Source organism: Agelaius tricolor, unplaced genomic scaffold (genome assembly GCF_023055355.1).
Source record: "Agelaius tricolor isolate 1412-34295 unplaced genomic scaffold, bAgeTri1.0.p SCAF_3, whole genome shotgun sequence".
NCBI lineage: Eukaryota > Metazoa > Chordata > Aves > Passeriformes > Icteridae > Agelaius > Agelaius tricolor.
Genome location: NW_027269263.1, coordinates 4,458,132 through 4,472,005, shown reverse-complemented (window position 1 = coordinate 4,472,005; position 13,874 = coordinate 4,458,132). Strand labels below are relative to the sequence as shown.

Here is a 13,874-nt window from a genome sequence, read left to right as displayed (position 1 = left end):
ACCACCACCACCATGCCCCCCAGCTTTTAAAAAGGATTGGATATAAGCAGATGGCAGTGCTTCAGCATTTATTTATGTGCTCTTGAGGAATGAGAGACAGTTCTAATATGAACATTTACTTTTGTGTCTTATTTCTGTCTTAATTTCATTAATCATTATTGCTTTCTTGTTGTCAAGGCCACAAGGGAATTTTGATAAACAACCCTGAATTCCATGGGTTCAATCCCTTGTGTCCTGCATTGGCTGGCTTGATGTTTCCAAAGTAAACTTGCTTCTGTCCTTTTTGTCTGTAGTAGTAATGAATTTAACATGAAAAGTAGTGAGCCTTCTTACCTTCCAAAACCAGGCAAACCTAAAATCTACAAAATAGCCCTAAAAGACAGGAGCTTCACACTTTTTGTGTAAAGCAAGGTAGCAGACAGAGATTTTGTAAGTGTGAGGTGGGCTAGGAAGTAACAGGAATTCATTTTTTCTCTTGGTCAGTACACCTCTTTGTTGTTGTGAATCATGTCAATTCTCTCATTGCACCCACTGTTTGTGCTCCTGGCAGGGTTTTACTGGAATGTGAGCTTTTCTTTGTTCGGAATGCCATCTTTTCTACCTGCCCTCCCCTCTGTCCTGTCTACTCTGCAGTGTCTGTCCTACCATGTAATCTAGACATAGCTACTTGCCATTAACAATTTGGGTGTGAATGATGTAAATGGGAACAATTACTACCTCTGTTAATGAAGTCTAATGTGTCTGCTACAGTCCTTTATCAGATTAAGATGCCTCTTGTGAAAGCTGACTTTGCTTTTATTATGAAACTGACGTACAAAGGTTTCCTTGTGCACTCAGGAATCAGTGTGGCAAGGAGATTCTGTGTTCTGGAAGCTCTCACTCTGCTGCTGAGAGGCTCCAGAGGGGTCCCTGGGCTGTGAGGTGCACTTGGCTGCCTGCTCTGTGATCCCACTGCCCCGCTCCTGACCATCAGGCAGTGATGCTCTTAAGGAATTGTCTCCATAGATGTTGCAGTTTGTCAGCTGGTGTCAGTCCTGAACAGAATTTGCAGCAAAGAAATTCACAGGACATGCTGAAGGTTGCAGGAGTTACTCTGAAATTCTTTTTGTTTTAAAAATGTGGGCTGAATTTTCCCTGTATTTCTGCAGCATGTTTGTGTGTGTTTGGTTGCTTGCTTACCTGGAGGTAGCTAATGGGCTATTAGTGTTTGTCTTGGAGTAGTGAGAGACATGAAAGGCATTATTAATTTATGTGACAGAGAGATTTTCCAGAAGGTAACAGAACTTTTTTTTTTTTTCCAATGAATTTTCTGTGTTCTGTCAACTGCAGACAGGAACACCTGCCCTCTGACCCACTGGTTCACATAAAATATTAGGTGTAGGGGCTGAGTATGACAGCACTGCTGAACACATCTCATTTTACTGGATTCTTCATACTGAAGTTTGATATTCAAGAGATCCCTCCAGAATTACTTACATTTCTACTATGTCCCAATATAGCTTTTATTGAGACCACTAGAGCTTTTGACAAGACCCATGTTCCTGTTCCTGCCCTCTCTCATGCCACAACTGCCTTGCAAGTAAATCTCCATGAATTTGTGCAGGTGGCTTTTTACTGTTCTTTTAGCATGCCAGGTTCTGCTCCTGGCATGCTCTGAGGGAAGCTGGGTTCTCCATTGCTTTTCACTGCCTGGGACTAAGCTGTTGTAGTGAAACAGGTGGATTTGAGTTGCTACAGGTTGCACTGCAGCACATTTCAATGTCTGCTGCCAGATTATAAACATTTTCCATGGTTAATGGTGTCTGCCCCTCAGTGCTTTTGGACAGTCACCTGTGACCTGAGAAGACATTTTTCTTAGCTGGCACTTCAAGCAGGACATGACGTTACCTGTTTTAAAATTTTTATACAGAAAATGTGTTCATAACTGTCCTTTTCTAAACCTTTTTCTGCAATATTGTGTAATTCTTGCCTGTTCTTTTTCTGATTGTGTTTCTTACAAGTTTTTCCATAATCACTAGATAGCATTTTCAACTTATGTGAAAGCAGCTCAGGTCTTTGTGCCTGCAAAGGTGCTCTGCCAATTTAAATAGATATAAATGTACATAGAAAGTTTTTACTTGGGCTGATGTGATACTTTTAATTTTTTTTTAAATTGATTTGCATATAGGATACTCTTTGAAGTTTTTGTTCTATTAATGAACAGTGAACAAGAGAATTTTGTTTCATAATTGTATAGTTCTGCAAGCTATCTTGAGGAAAAATGGTTTAGCACTTGCTTCAGTGCTAAACCCAAAACAGTGCTAAACTTAAACAAAAACGGTTTCGTTTTTTTAAGCTCTTTATGTTTAGAGTGTCTTTTTTGTTTGTTTTTTTTGTAATCCTGGGTAAGGGTTCTTATATTGGCAGAAAAAACAAAGGTTTTTGAAATCAACAGGAGAATTTGCCAGGGGAAGAGGGTTCATACATTTAATACGTTCACAGTTGGACATTGTTCCTTGTGGTTATCACCATCTTGTACAGTTAAGGGATGATTTATTTGTCACTAAATTTAGTCTCAGTAGAAGAGGAAAATAGTAACAGTGCTGCATGTTGGTCCCATGGAAGATAAGAGACCATACTTGTGAGACTCCCAGTAAAATGCTAGTGTGAGTCAGAATATTGAAAAACTAACTTTTCTGGTTGTGGTATTATCTGGAAGAGATCTTCCATGTACTTTTGCTGGGGCTTTGGGAGGGAAACTGGAATTCTTTCTTCTTCCTGATTAATTGGTACTGCAAAAAAGAATTATTTTCTTTTTACTTCCCTCACTTTGCTGTTTTCATGGTGGAAGATTTTTTTCTTGGTGTTAACTGTAATTTCTGTGAAGTGTAATATCTGCCTCTACAACAAATTGATATGGTCAGTGATAAATGCTACTAGGAAAAAATAGGGGGGAAATAGAAGAGTTAAGATTTATCTTGTAATTTCTTTTTGATCTTGAACTGTGGCAAATCTGTGCCAGTAGAAATACTGAAACTGGGTGCGTGTGTGGAAAAATGTATTTAGTTAATATTGGAATATTCACAATTTTAAGGTCTACCAATGGTGTAAGTGGAAGTTGTCATTTCAAAGAGAATCCTGGAGGGTCATGTTTGCTTGTTTCCAAAGACAGCTTTTCATCTCAATCTGCTGCTTTTGAGTGAAACCTGAGTGCAGTGTAATGCATGACAGCAGTAACAGAGTTCTTCTCCCTGAGTTTCAGCCGTGCCAGCTCTGGGAATCCTTCCCATTACCCTGATCAACAGCTCATTCTAACCCTTGGCTTTCATGGCTTGAGTTATTTGATGTTTCTGGAGTAGCAGAGGGGATGGTGCCTGCCTGTGGATCAAAGCTTAGAGCTGGGTGAGCACAGGACTGGTGTTTGCAGCTGAGGTGGTGAGAGCTCCCCTGCTTGCCCAGGATGGCTGGGGATGGTTCCTGCACAGCACCTGCAGAGGTATCAGCTCCTCTCTGCTGCCTGGGAGCTGCTTTTCTCCTAAGGATAGCAGCCACTCCCATTTGTTGGAAATATTCAGAGTCTAACAAAATGTTTGCCGATGCAAGGAGAAGGCAGTTCTCCATGGCACTTTTCATGGCATTGTCCATGCTGAGGGTGAGGAGCTCTTTAGACATTATCTAAAACCTTTTGATATCCTCTGGTGTCTTGCTAAGGACTTCACCAGGTGATGTGCTTCTATCAGATTTTAAACTTAGTGGTTTTGGGGTGAAGTCCTTTAACTGAAACACACGTAATTCTCATCTTTTGGTTTGATTTAAACTCATCTGAAGCTGTTAATGAGTGTTTGCCCTGACATACTGCGGTGACTTTACAGCAAGTGGATTAAGTGCTGTGATTTGGATTAATTTTCAGGAGAATCCTAATGAATGCAAGCTCTCAGTGGAATGTACTTTATGCAGCGTCTAAGAAATCACATCTGACTTTTTTTGAGTGCTCAAGTGGTGTCACAGCAGCATTTTTAGCATTTTGATATCTCAAACAGTGAGGCTAGTCTGAAATAGCCTTTCTGTTTGGAAGAAGTGTTTTTCTTCTAGATCTGGGGCGCAGTGTCTTGCTTATTGAAGCAACTTCAGTGTAACACTGTACACTTTGTTGCATAGTTTATATTTCTGTACTGTTTTGCATGAAGATATGTAGTTGAAATAGAAGAAATGTAACTTGTATTAAAAAATACATCTGTAGGTGTTGCTTTGGCAGATAATTTCAGTTAATGCTGGTGGCTGTTTTTCCTTGGCCAGTTCTTCTTTATTTATGTGCTCTAAAATATTCTGTAGCAATATTGTTGCTAGCTTTTCTTGTCATTTAAAAAAAAAAAACAGAGTGAGCACTTGAACATCTTGAGAACTGCTCACAAAGCAGTATCAATTTCCATAAGCTTTGTAAAATTCCTCATGCCATTGTATCATCTATGAAATTGTGTGAAATTGATGAAATGCTGGCTTACCCTGGCCTTCTTTTCCATTTAAAGTTTAAGATTAAGCTAAACATTTTGGAGCTATTTCTTGATGCATCTTTTCCTATACTAACTTATTCAGAAAGGTAAAAAAATGCTCTATCTTTTCTTCCTGGATTTTACTTTTTTTCTTTCTACCCTTTTCCAGTATTTTTTGCAATATTCTTTTTTCATCACTTCCTTCCACCCACTTGCACTGTTTCTACAATTTCTTTTGGAAGTGTATCCCTGTTTTAAACCCAATCTTTAACCTGTTTGCCCAGTTGTCTCACAAACATGCTGATTTGGAGAAATTCATTCCTAATATCTGGCAAACCTGACTTCTGAGCAGAAGGGGCAGGTAGATGAGAGCTGGTGTGAAAGGCAAGATGTTGGGATACATGAGATGCTGCTGCTCCTAGGACACTGGCTGGTATTCTTTCATCTGATGGGATCAGGAATGTTTCAGTGTTCTAGTTCTGATTTCAGTTGGGCCCAGCAGTAACATGAAATAGTCTACACTGGAAAAAAAAGTGAGAACTGTATAGTGGGATAATTTTACAGTGCTGTAGTTTAGTTATGTTTTTTACTTCTCTGCTAGATCTTGGCTATTGACATGATCCCAGCCCAGAGTCCCTGTGCTAAAGAGTTTCCTGCCAGTGCTTGTACTACAGCTTCATATTGCACTGCAAAAATAAGGAATTCTCTTGCATATGCCACCAGAGTCTGTATTTAAAGAAAAAGCAGAGGGGAGAAGGAACAGCAACAGGATGGTGTCAAACTGTTCTGTGTTTTAAGTGGTCCCTGCTATTGAAGTATTATTTGATGGAATTAATCTCAGCTGGTTAATAAGTATATTTCAGTCAAAATATTTTCTTAACCTGAACAAAGATATAAGTTACATTTAGTTTGGGAGAAAATAAGAGTCTAGAACCACTTTTCAGTGGAGCTGTGATTCTTTTGTTCCCCTTAACCTTGTTGGTCTCATTGCTGGGTCATTGCTCCTATTTCAGATTTGCATCTGTGCTTGCTGAAGTTGTGTGGTCAGTAATGATTTCATGATTATTGTTGGTTTTGGTTCTGATTTCTGCATTTGAAGTGGGGCTGACAGCAGTGCTAAGGAACCTTCTGGTTGAGATCATGGTCAGTCACATCAGTCTGTCCTGCCTTCCCATTTGCAGGATGATTTCACAACACAAGAGTTTTGAAACCGTGTCCTATGGAAGCTGGCAGTGCTGAAGGAAAGATGAACTACTGAGTGGTTTTAGAATTTTGATTCTCTCTCACTCAGAAAGGTAACAGGTGATGCATTAGGGCCAGTTAGAAGTAGGAAGAAAGATGAGATGGCATCTGAAGGGTTTTGCCATCGCCAACAAAATTATGGCTTTAAGATTGATGGATTCTCTTTTCCTTTCCTCTTTGCTGTGAGAATATAACAATAGAAAAGCAAGAATAGAAGTTTCTTTTTGAGTTTAAATATAAGGGTGTAAATAAAACATTGCTTTTTTTATTAGGAGGAATTGAAAAGTACTGGAGAACTATAAATATAGGAGAATATATTCTAATGTAGGACAAACGTTTGGTGATAAACTAGGTATTTAATGTGTTATTTTTATTGATGTAGATTTTAATATGTTATTCTTATTGATACAGATATGGTCCTGAACACCGTGAGCACATGACTTCAGAGATGGACAACCAGATCTGTTACAAGTTGTGATTGGCCTTAAGTTGACTTATTACTATTGAAGAGCTTACCAGGAATTCTCTCATTCCTGATTTTTGCCTATCTGATTGCCTCACACCACCAGCTTAACCATGTATGGAAGTGCTCGTTCCGTGGGCAAGGTGGAGCCCAGCACGCAGAGCCCGGGGCGCTCGCCGCGGCTGCCGCGCTCGCCTCGCCTGGGCCACCGGCGAACCAACAGCACGGGGGGCAGCTCGGGGAGCAGTACTGGGGGTGGCAGTGGCAAAACCCTTTCTATGGAGAACATTCAGTCCTTAAACGCTGCCTACGCCACGTCCGGCCCCATGTACCTGAGCGACCACGAGAACGTGGGCGCGGACACCCCGAAGAGCACCATGACCCTGGGCCGGTCGGGAGGGCGGCTGCCTTACGGCGTTCGCATGACTGCCATGGGCAGCAGCCCTAACATTGCCACCAGCGGAGTTGCCAGCGATACCATTGCATTTGGAGAGCACCACCTGCCCCCTGTGAGCATGGCATCCACCGTGCCTCACTCGCTGCGCCAGGCCAGGGACAACACCATCATGGACCTGCAGACGCAGCTCAAGGAGGTGCTGAGGGAAAACGATCTGCTCCGCAAGGACGTGGAGGTGAAGGAAAGCAAGCTGAGTTCCTCCATGAACAGCATCAAGACCTTCTGGAGTCCTGAGCTCAAAAAGGAGAGAGCTCTGAGGAAGGATGAAGCTTCAAAAATCACCATCTGGAAGGAACAGTATAGGGTTTTGCAAGAAGAAAACCAGGTATGTCATCTAATGTCACTGCTGTGTTAGTGTGGTAGCATGATTAAATGAATTTAATAAACTTGCATGCTACACTTAAGCAGCTAAATTAGATTGGTGATTTTCTTGGGTAATTGATGTGGGTAAGATGTGTTTTCAGCTTGCAAGCCCGTTTTTAGATGTTTCTTGTCAGATTTGTGAATTACCTTGAGTGCTCATTTTTCCTTTTTGTGTTGTGTGTATTTTTCCGTGTTGTGTGTATTTTTCCCCTAGGATTGATGGTAACCACTTGGTTTCCTTTTGGAAGTATTTATTCTGTTGATAATTAATATTTTTGTGCTGTTTACCTCTTGAAGTGTTCTCTTAGATGCAGAATGTACTAACTGCTGACCCCCAGTATAACTGCACTGTTGCTGAATGCTGACAGATTGCCATTAAAAACAAAGTTGAAGTTACACTCACTGGTATTTAGAGCTAAAATGTCCAGACCTGCAGTTTTCACAAACAGATATAAATTCTGTTCTTGGCTACATTTAAATAGCACTGTTAAATACATGCTTGCTTTCTTTTTGTTCATAAACTGTGCATATCTTGTTATGCAACTATCCAAAAGCACCCTACAGTTTTGTTTTTTTTTTGTAGTGGTCTGGCCAGTTACAGAATAGGCAGAAGAACAGATTCTCAGGTGTCTAGGTCTTAGGTCTTGTGCATCCTAAAAGCATCTCCAAATTAAAATAAAACTCAGAAGCTGATTAAAATTGAGGTGTCTTTGTAGTCAGTTCTACTGATTAAAAGCTTTTTTAAAGTTCTTCCACCTAAAGCTCCTTAGTCCTGAAGTACATATTTGTCTTTGAATGAGTGTCCTCCTGTTTAGTTGTTTCTGGCCAAATGTGGTTTCAGCACCTCTCTGGACTGTCAGGTAAAAAACCTCACTTTTCTTATGGAAAACAGACCCAGTGTCCAACTCCAGAAGTTCCCTGAAATGTAAGTCAACTTTCATCATGACAAAATTACTTTCCCTGAGCTTTTTAAGTATCCAAGCACGTTTAATGAAAGTTTCCATAATTCAAATGTGACCATGTTCTTGTAGCTTTTGGGGTATAGTTGATATTTTAGGCAATGCTTTTTGTAAGATTGCTTTGGAAGGTGAAGGAGAGAGGGAAATGCTGAAGGAAAAGGGTACTGCTTGTTGTACTCTGCTTTCAGGTAGCCTGTCTTAAATAGTAAATTACTTTTGGTTACTGATTCGTCTACTACACTGAACCTGTCTGCAGTTTTCTTTTCACTTTTTAAAGAGCTTGAGTTGAAGAAAATAAGTTGCTTTCCCTGAGATAGTATGAAATCATTTAATGAACTTGTCATTTAGCTTTATAGCTGTATTCTTACCAATGGGACTTGTTAAGATGTGTGACACTTTGTCTTCATTTACTTAATGTCATCTTGGAATGTAGAAAACCTGAAGTAAAATAATTTTTATTGCAAAGGTAGGATTTGTTTAGAAGCAGTAACGTAATGAAAATTTTAGTTATAATGGTGCAGTACTAGGACAACAAATATCTGGAGTACCAATCACTCAACTTTTCTGGTGTTCTTTGTATTTCAGTTGCAGGTAAGTCTTTTAGTTCTTAAATTCTTCTCATTTTTGGCCCTGTTTTCATATTGAAGAGACTGTCTTGGAATACAGTAATATTTTTTCTGAAATAAATTTTGACATTTGAGAATGCTTTGGAAATCTTGCAAGAAAAATGCCATGAATATATGGTTTAAAATTGATTAAGCAAGTACTAAATATGAATACAGTTGAGAATAGTGATTTCTCTTAGATTTTTTTTTTCTTTGTCTTTCCTTTATCCCCTAATTAAACATTTACAGATATTTCTAGGCTGCTGTTCTCTAGGCAATCACTGTAATTACTACCACACTGGTAGAATTGTATAACTTTGGTCCAAAAGTAAGAAGGGTGCAATTTAAAAGTAAATGGGTATTATTGCATTGAGCTGTAAAAAAACTAAGAATGCTAATTAATAGATTATAGTTAGCTAACAGTGTGTTCTAATTAAATTCTGAATTTACTGTGTCTTTTATACCCTTTTGGAGTTGGCCACTTCAGCCCTTCACGTGGAAGATCAGTTTAATAGGATTTTCTCTAATTAAACAGACGTCTCTGTTTAGACTCTGAACAAGGAATTTCCCAGATGTGTTGGGGGACCAGAAAATATCTTCATTACCTCTTCAGCCTCCTTCTAAAATGAGTTCCAGTATAATTGCAGGAACAGGAGTTTTAGACTTAGTTATTAGTGTTTCAGCACATCACTTTTTAAAAAAAACACTTCTTGCACGTGTAGTACTTGTGCTTTATATAAAGTTTATCTCAGACCAGTTGTATTGTTTAAAATCGACTCAACTCATGGAGCCAAGATGCTGGCTGACTCATACCATTATCTGATAGTCATCTCAATCTCTTTCCTGTGGTCATGGCTCTTTATTCTGCTACACACACTTGATTGTCCCCGATTGTATTGCTGTTCTTGTCACCTCAGCTTAAGTGATTGAATTGGCCCTTGGGTTTGAGAGTTGTTAAAAGTACCTGAAAATGTGAGCCCTGGTTGGTTGCTACCTCAGCCTTCTATGAGTAAATGCATCTTTTAGAGTTTTCTTTCCTGTCTCAATAATTGTATTGCTTATTGATTTCCAGGACATTTTCCAGGTTCAGTAAAGCTCAGAGAAGGAGTGAGGGGATGAAAGAGCATGCTGCCTGTCCTGAGGCAGTCAGTCACAGCCTTTTGGTTGTCCTCTGGGGGCACTAGGCAGGAGGGTTATCTTGGATATAACCCTGAGAATGCCATGCACATGTTCTCTCTGTGGCTCTCACCTGGGTGGGCATCCTTGCCCAGTTGTGTTGCAGCACAGCTGGATTCATCAGATGCTCTGAGCAAATGCTGCAGCTGGAGAGTGGAGCTTTATCTCCATCCTTTGTTACTGATCCTGAAGAGACAGAAAATCCTTTCTTTACATAAATGGGGAATGTCATTGAGAGCTCAAAAGTAAACATGGAAAGTATTCCTGTAGTTAACCTACGTTCTTGGAAAAACACGACAGTTTTCAGTGCAGTGTGGATGACTTACCCAGTCATTCTTCACAAGAAACCCAGAGGAAAGTGCAAATGATTGCTCAGTTATGCAAACCCATGCATATTCAAGGAGAAGTTGATGAAACCAGTAAACAGGAGCTTGGTTTTGGCATGGTGACAATCTCTAAATGCTTTAGTGGGAGCTGTATTTTTCTGAGTTGAAAACTAATTTTTTTACTGTGTGTGGTTTAAAGGTTCCCTGGAAACCTCTTCATCAGAGGAAAGTAAAGACAGTGAATGTGTTTTGCATCACAACATATAATTTGCCTAGAAACTGGGCAGTGGTGGGGTGATGTGAAACTCAAGGACAGAGGAGTTCCTCTCAGTTGAAACTCTCTTATGACAAGGTGATTGTGCCTTAAAATAAGTAGTGCAATGCAAATTTGATGTCTAACGCCCTGCACTGAAATTTCCACATTTAACTGATCTACTTTTAAGATCAGATTTATGTTTCAGCTAGAATAGTGTGGTACTGCTGAAAACATCTTTTTACTTTGATGCATTTCTGTGGTCTTTTTGTGGTTAGAGACCTTGGATGTCTGAGTCAGAGAGTTTAACCAAGAAAATATTTCTGAAAGGAGTTTCACCTGGCTTGGGATAAGCACTTGAAGGAGATTGTACTTCATTGTGATGGATATATTCCAGCATTTCACCAGCATTCCCCAGAGTCAGAAGTATTTTCCATTTCTTAGTATTGTGTAATGAGCATCTCATTTTCAAAAATGTGGCTGTCCATGTGTTAACCTCTTAAATGCATTGGGTGCTGCTGTTATGAGACTGAGCTTCTAATGAGTATACATTCTTTCTCTGAAAATCAGATTGATTCTCACTTCTTCATTGTTTTTTTTTTTTTAATTATGTATTAAAACTTTTGATATGTCTTAGTACTGTGTCATTCTATTACTAGCCCCATTCCTGAGCTGGTTCTTCATTGTTAGAAAATGAAGCTTTCTTCCATTCTGGGTGTTTAATTGTGCAATGTATGGTTCCATAGGCATTGCTTAAAGGCATTCTCTGTATCCCAGAGCACTGCATTTAAATAATTCCTTCAGTGGCAGATGCCTGTTGGCTCTCTAGATTTCTGCCAGCTTTAAGGTTCCTTCTGTCACTCCCCAGCTGCAGCATGAAATTATAATTCAATTCTCTTTCAGAATAACTCAAAACTACCTCCTCAAGAGTGCTTGGTATCTGAAGCATTTATCAAGTTGCAGCACTTTATAATGACCTCAGAAATTGTCATGTGATCACCCAAGAGAACACCCTGTGTTCTGTCTTTTTTTCAATTCTGTAAGGAAATAAAACTAGACATTTTGTGGTTATCTATATTCCCCAAGGCTCCTTTTGTCCCATGTTTCCTCTAGAGGTGGGATCTAATACCTTGTGTTGCTTTGAGCTGTAGCATAGGCTGAACAGCTGCTCTCTGCTTGATCCATTAAACATACAAGGGGAATACTACCAACTTAAAAGCAGCTTGGAATCAAACAGGTGACATCAGTGGTGCTGCTGAACTTAGTAATTTAACTGTGCTTTTCTTGCTGTTAAGCTGGAGCAGGGATTACTTCAAATTCTGCAGAACTTAGAGCAGACTCTTTCTGCTATAATTCTTTCTCTAATATGTATTGAGTCTGTTCAGATACTAGACTCCTAATTAGGGTGGCAGTGTGTTATTCCACCATTTGGTGTTTATATTCCTGAAGAGTCTTGTCTGTAATGCTGTGTTTCTCTAGAAGCCTTTGTTCCTTTCAGCACTGTTCTATTTATGGTGTTTGAGTTAGTATTTTTTCCCCCCTTAAATGTTCTTGCTTTCTAAGATATGAACTAGGTAGCTTGAACCTGTGTAAGGCTTCCTCTTTCTTAGTCACCCAGTGAACATTTAACAGTGATAGATGATGGCAATAGTGCAGAGGTGCTCCTCCATTACAGGTAATTTCTGCTGATGTTACAGCTTTACCATGCCAAATCCAGCATTCTCATGTGTCTCATACTCTACCTGGTATTGATTTAAGTAAAAAGGAGAGGAGCACTTTGGGTGGAACTGCCAGGCCGTGGAAAAAAGGTTGTAGTTGTGCTGGTCTTATGTCCATCTTTCAGGTGTGCCTCAGGACCAAAAATTGAAATAGAGCTTTTTAAAACTCTTGATACTAGAAAGCCTCAGAGATATGAAGATGGTCAGCAGAGAGGGCCACCCTGACTCAACTGTTAGTTGGAAAGAATAGGGTTTTTTTCAGCAAAGTAGATTTCTAGGATACAGTTAACAGTCCATTTAATTCTTAAGACATTAGTAAGGCAGAGGAACTTTTGTATTTAGGATAATTATTTGTGTATATGTATGCTCTGAGATAAAAGCTAGAGACCCAAAGAGTTTAGAGGGGACATTTCTGTACTCTGAAAGTAGTCAGTGTGTTTGATAACTCATGAAGAGCAGTGATGTCAGCTATCTGCACTAGTAATTGAAGAAAAGACATTGTGAAATGACACTTAGGCTCAGCTGGCAGGAGAGGAATAAGGGAATGAACTTGGTTGTGCTTGAGATGTTCCAGTATAGATCTCCTCTGAATATATTTCCTGTATGCACTTGTGTTTAGGGGACACAATGAAACAGCACTGTGTTTTCAGTAGTGATTTGTGGTGATTTGACATCTTGACAGAAATCAGATTACAGCTGCTTGCCAGCAGGTAGCATAGCTGTTGAGGATTACACTTTTTTCTCCTTGAATGGATAATGCTTTGTAGTTCTTCTGTATAATTTTTGACATAATCTGTTGAACACATGGAAAAATGGCTGCCTCTGTTAAATGTAGTGGATCATAATTATATCTCCATTTTTTTGTCTGAGGATAACAAGCAGTAGACCTTGAAAAGAAAGTCTTTTCAGCAAAACTTAGTTTTATAACCCACAAGGTCTACATAATTACATTTTTGCATAGTATTTTCAGATTGATATTGGTTCTCTTGGAAAGGTCAGAGTCACCATCTGTAGTGGAAAAAAATACAAGGACAAAGTGTATTTAGCTTCCTTCTGTGGTGATACCAGTTTGTTCTGTCTAAGTGATTTGCTTAGTGCTTGCAGTAGCATCACCTTGGACTGTGAAGCAGGAGGGGGTGTTTGGTTATATTGGCAGCCTTGAGAGGCAGGTAGCAACTCAAGGTTTTGCAGAGTCCCATTGGAACTGAGAGATCTTTGTAAATCACAAAAAAACCCTCCTTTATTTAGTGATGATTTTGCTTCCAAAGGGTATTAAATATCCTAAGAGAGCTCTACTTCTTTTTCCTATTAATAACCTTGGATTAAACACTAAAAACTTCTGTGCTGTTTGGGGGAGATTGAGGCATTCCAATATACATAAAGTTTTGCAATTGCTAAGGCAGTATTGGCATTTAAACCATAAAGAAAAGAAAGAAAGAAAGGATCTTCTATCAATATCTAGATCAGTATTTGAAGAGATCTTGTGATAATCCAATTTTTTATCAGTTGGCCTCCACTAAGAAAGCCTTCTTAGGGATTCACCCTAGGAAGAGATTGTATTCTTTAAAGAAAAAAACAATCCCAAACAAACTACCCCCCCCCCCCCCCCAAAAAAAAATCCCAACTCAAACTCCAAAACCAACTAATCAAAAAAAGAATCCCCAGCCCCCCAAAAGCATGAAATAGTTGTGTTATGCATATGTGCTCCCCAAAATGGGCATGATCGGATGCCAAAATACTGGCACAGAACACCATTATGGCTTTTTCTAGTGATCATTGCTTTGGAAATCAGAGGAGTTAAACTTATGTAGAACAGTGACAGGAATAAATACCATGTGACTGC

At 39.4% G+C, this 13,874-nt stretch overlaps 1 protein-coding gene across 13 annotated transcripts in view; it reads left to right on the top strand.

The window, feature by feature from the left end:
• Positions 1 to 13,874, top strand: part of ERC1 (ELKS/RAB6-interacting/CAST family member 1) — a 276,731-nt gene that overhangs the window by 4,175 nt on the left and 258,682 nt on the right. For all 13 annotated transcript variants that reach the window (XM_071422212.1, XM_071422219.1, XM_071422217.1 and 10 more), the window contains exon 2: positions 6,123 to 6,956. In XM_071422212.1, coding sequence (XP_071278313.1) covers positions 6,288 to 6,956 — 669 coding nt within the window. In that variant the 5' untranslated portion in view covers positions 6,123 to 6,287. The remainder of the gene's footprint in view (positions 1 to 6,122; positions 6,957 to 13,874) is intronic.